General features: G+C 44.2%; 1 protein-coding gene across 1 annotated transcript in view; it reads right to left on the bottom strand.

The window, feature by feature from the left end:
• Positions 1-576: 576 nt before the first annotated feature.
• Positions 577-3,322, bottom strand: part of LOC104296832 (chromodomain-helicase-DNA-binding protein 1) — a 35,500-nt gene continuing 32,754 nt past the window's right edge. Inside the window, exon 14 of the mRNA XM_054177728.1 lies at positions 577-807. Within this exon, the coding sequence (XP_054033703.1) occupies positions 577-807 (231 nt within the window). The remainder of the gene's footprint in view (positions 808-3,322) is intronic.

The raw sequence follows: 3,322 nt of genomic DNA, 5'->3' as shown, positions 1-3,322 counted from the left end.
CGGCCTCAATGGAGAAACGGCCACAGATGGAGGTCACGGTGGAATATCAAGGACAAATCAGAAAGCTCACCGCTCTTCTAGATACCGGAGCAGATGTGACAGTGATCTCAAAGCACTGTTGGCCTAAATCCTGGCCGTTGACCACTGCAACGGCCTCGCTGTCGGGAGTGGGTGGTATCACGGTTGCAGAGACATCACCACCAGTCAGAGTCACTTGTGATGGAAAGACAATGACAATAGCATGTTCTTTGTTACCGTTACCTAACCCTGTCCAAATGTTGATTGGAAGAGACGTATTGCAGCAGATGGGAGCTGTGTTGACAACAAAAAACGTCTAGTAGCGGTCATTGCATGGACTTTCCTGATTCAACTACAGTGGACAACAAATGAGGTCGTTTGGATCGAGCAGTGGCCACTGAAAGAGGAAAGTCTCAAAGCAGCTCATCAATTAGTACAGGAACAGCTTCAACAAGGACACTTAAAACCATCAACTAGCCCTTGGAATACACCAATATTTGTGATTAAGAAGAAATCAGGAAAGTATAGACTGCTGCATGACTTGAGAGCAGTCAATGATCAAATGCAGTCTATGGGGGCATTACAACCGGGATTGCCTAGTGCCTCTATGCTCCCGGAATCATGGCACCTGTTGGTAATAGACTTGAAAGACTGTTTCTTCACCATCAAGTTACACGAACAAGACACTTGTCGATTTGCATTCACTTTACCTTCTATTAATCGACAAGAGCCAGCGCAGCGCTTTGAATGGACTGTATTACCACAAGGCATGAAGAATTCTCCGACGCTCTGCCAATTGTACGTTGCAGTAGCGTTACAGCCACTGCGCCAAAAGTGGCAGCATGTGTTTATATACCATTATATGGATGATATTCTGTTTTGCCAGCAACAGCCATTTGAACAACAACAACTAGCTGAGATTCAACAGGAAATGGAATCTATGGGATTAAGAGTTGCAACCGAAAAGATTCAATGTGAAATCCCAATCCAGTATCTTGGGTGGACCATCACGGAACAACAAATCAGTCCACAAAAGTTATCACTGAACACTGAGATGCAGACTTGAAATGATGTACAGAAATTTATGGGAGACATTCAATGGTTAAGGCCTGTTGTAGGCATTACTAATGATATGTTAGAACCATTAAGGCCCTTGTTAAAAGGATCAGATCCAACAACCCCAGTGTCAGTCTTAACAGACCAGGCAGAAGCCATTGATGTAATAGTACAACAAGTTTTACAAGGCGTGGTATCACGGAGGGTTTTGGATTTGCCTATTGATATAACAATTGTCATGGGTAAACAACACCTAGTTGGGGCGTTAACTCAGTGTGTTAAGAAAACGGGGAAGACTGTCCGTACTATAGTTTTAGAATGTATATTTCCTCCGTTACAACCAAAAAGAACAATTCAACAAAAAATTTTGATTTTGGCAGACTTGATTAAGACATGTCGACTACGACTTAGTAGTATTGCAGGTTGTGCACCTGGCACTATTTATGTGCCAATAAAGCAACCTGATCTGGATTGGTTCTTGATAAACTGTATGGAGTTAGCAAGTGCATGTCTTGATGATGGTGTGCCAATTCGGGCGGCACCTTTCCTCCTGCTTGGAGGAATCCCATTGCCTAGGACTCTAGAAGGTAGGGGGATCCCAAGAGAGCTGGTTAATATTCAAGTATCACTTCCTCCAAGTTCAAGATAGGTGCATTCCTTTGGGGGAAAAAAAACAATCAAGTAGAGGAAGGAGACCTGCATGGATGAGCAAGGAGCTGCTGAAAAAAGCCATGTGGAAGAAAGAAGCTCACAGTATGTGGAAAAGGGACCAGTCACTTGGGAGGAATATAGGAACGTTGTCAGGGTACGTAGGGATGCAACAAAGAAGGCCAAAGCATTCTTGGAAATAAATCTGGCAAAGTTTGTGAAAGACAAGAAGGGCGTCTTCAAATACATGAGTGGCAAATGGAAGAACAGGGAAAATGTGGGTGGGAGCCCTGGTGACAGAGGATGCAGGGAAGGTAGAGTTACTGAATGCTGCCTTGTTGTATGTGATTGCAATGTTCATTGTCTCATCCTATAGCGATTTATTGCATGTGTTTTAGGCGGTAAAGGTACTCATATGTTCTGTACTGGAAGTGATAATCCACAAGGAGCACAAAACAGACCTTAATAAACTGCAACCCGTGGAGCCAGGATGGAGGGGAAACAGAGAAGTGTGGGAAAAAGGAGCAAGGGGGAAGGCACCTCCCCCTCCCCAAGGCTATGGTCAGTAGATGCAGATGGGCCCTTCCCCCCAAGCCACACATTCAGCACAGACCTCCGTGCCAGGGCATGCCTGGGCATGGTAATCAGTTTCTGCCCTTTTGGCTTTTGGAATACGCTTTCTGGTAGCATTTACGACAGCAATTAGAATAGGTGTTTAAATGGGTAAGCTGTGTGTAGATTAAGCAGACACAGTTACAGGATGATTTTCCAATTAAAAGAGACACCAGAGGAATTCCCACAATCAGCAAACAGCATTGTGAGTAAATTGGAATATTCCTAAGTCTCCAGGAAATACCTGCCTTTTGTCAGCAGGGGTAACACACTGCTTTTGGATTTATCTTTTCCAAATACTGTTTTCTCAAACTATTTGTAACCATTCCTATATTCTGAAGATATTCTTCAACTGAACATAAGAACCTGTATATATATTTCGTAACTTTTGTATATAGTTAGGTGCGTGGTGGAGCTAAATTAATAAATAATTTGTAATTTTTTAAAATTAATTTCCCATCTCACCCTTTTCATTTGTAACAGGGTCTGGCCATCCAAACAGTTTTTGACCCAGCAAAGAGTGTGCCTGTCCAGACCATGGGCTGCCAGTTTGTCCAAGATGATGCTGTGGAGAACTGTGTCAAAGGCTTTACTGAAGTCCAAATAAACAACATCCACAGCCTTTCCCTCATGAACCATGCAGGTCACCTTGTCATAGAAGGAGATCAAGTTTGTCAAGCAGGACCTGCCCTTCATGAACCCATGCTGACTGGGCCTGATTCCCTGCTTCTCCTTGATGTGCCTCATGGTGGTCTTCAAGATGATCTGCTCTATGACCTTCCCTGGCACCAAAGGCAGACTGACAGGTCTGTAGTTTCCTGGATCCTCCCTACAGCCTTATAAATTGTTGGCGCCTCCAGTCAGGTGGAACTTCCCCAGTCAGCCAGAACTGCTGACAGATGATAGAAAGGGAGCTGCCAGCTCCTTCAGAACCCTTGGGTGTATCCCATCTGGCCCCATAGACTTGTGTGTATCTAAGTGGCAGAAC

Source organism: Dryobates pubescens, chromosome W, assembly GCF_014839835.1.
Source record: "Dryobates pubescens isolate bDryPub1 chromosome W, bDryPub1.pri, whole genome shotgun sequence".
Lineage (NCBI taxonomy): Eukaryota > Metazoa > Chordata > Aves > Piciformes > Picidae > Dryobates > Dryobates pubescens.
Note: the sequence above shows the minus strand (reverse complement) of the source record. Positions and strands in the feature narration are given on the sequence as shown.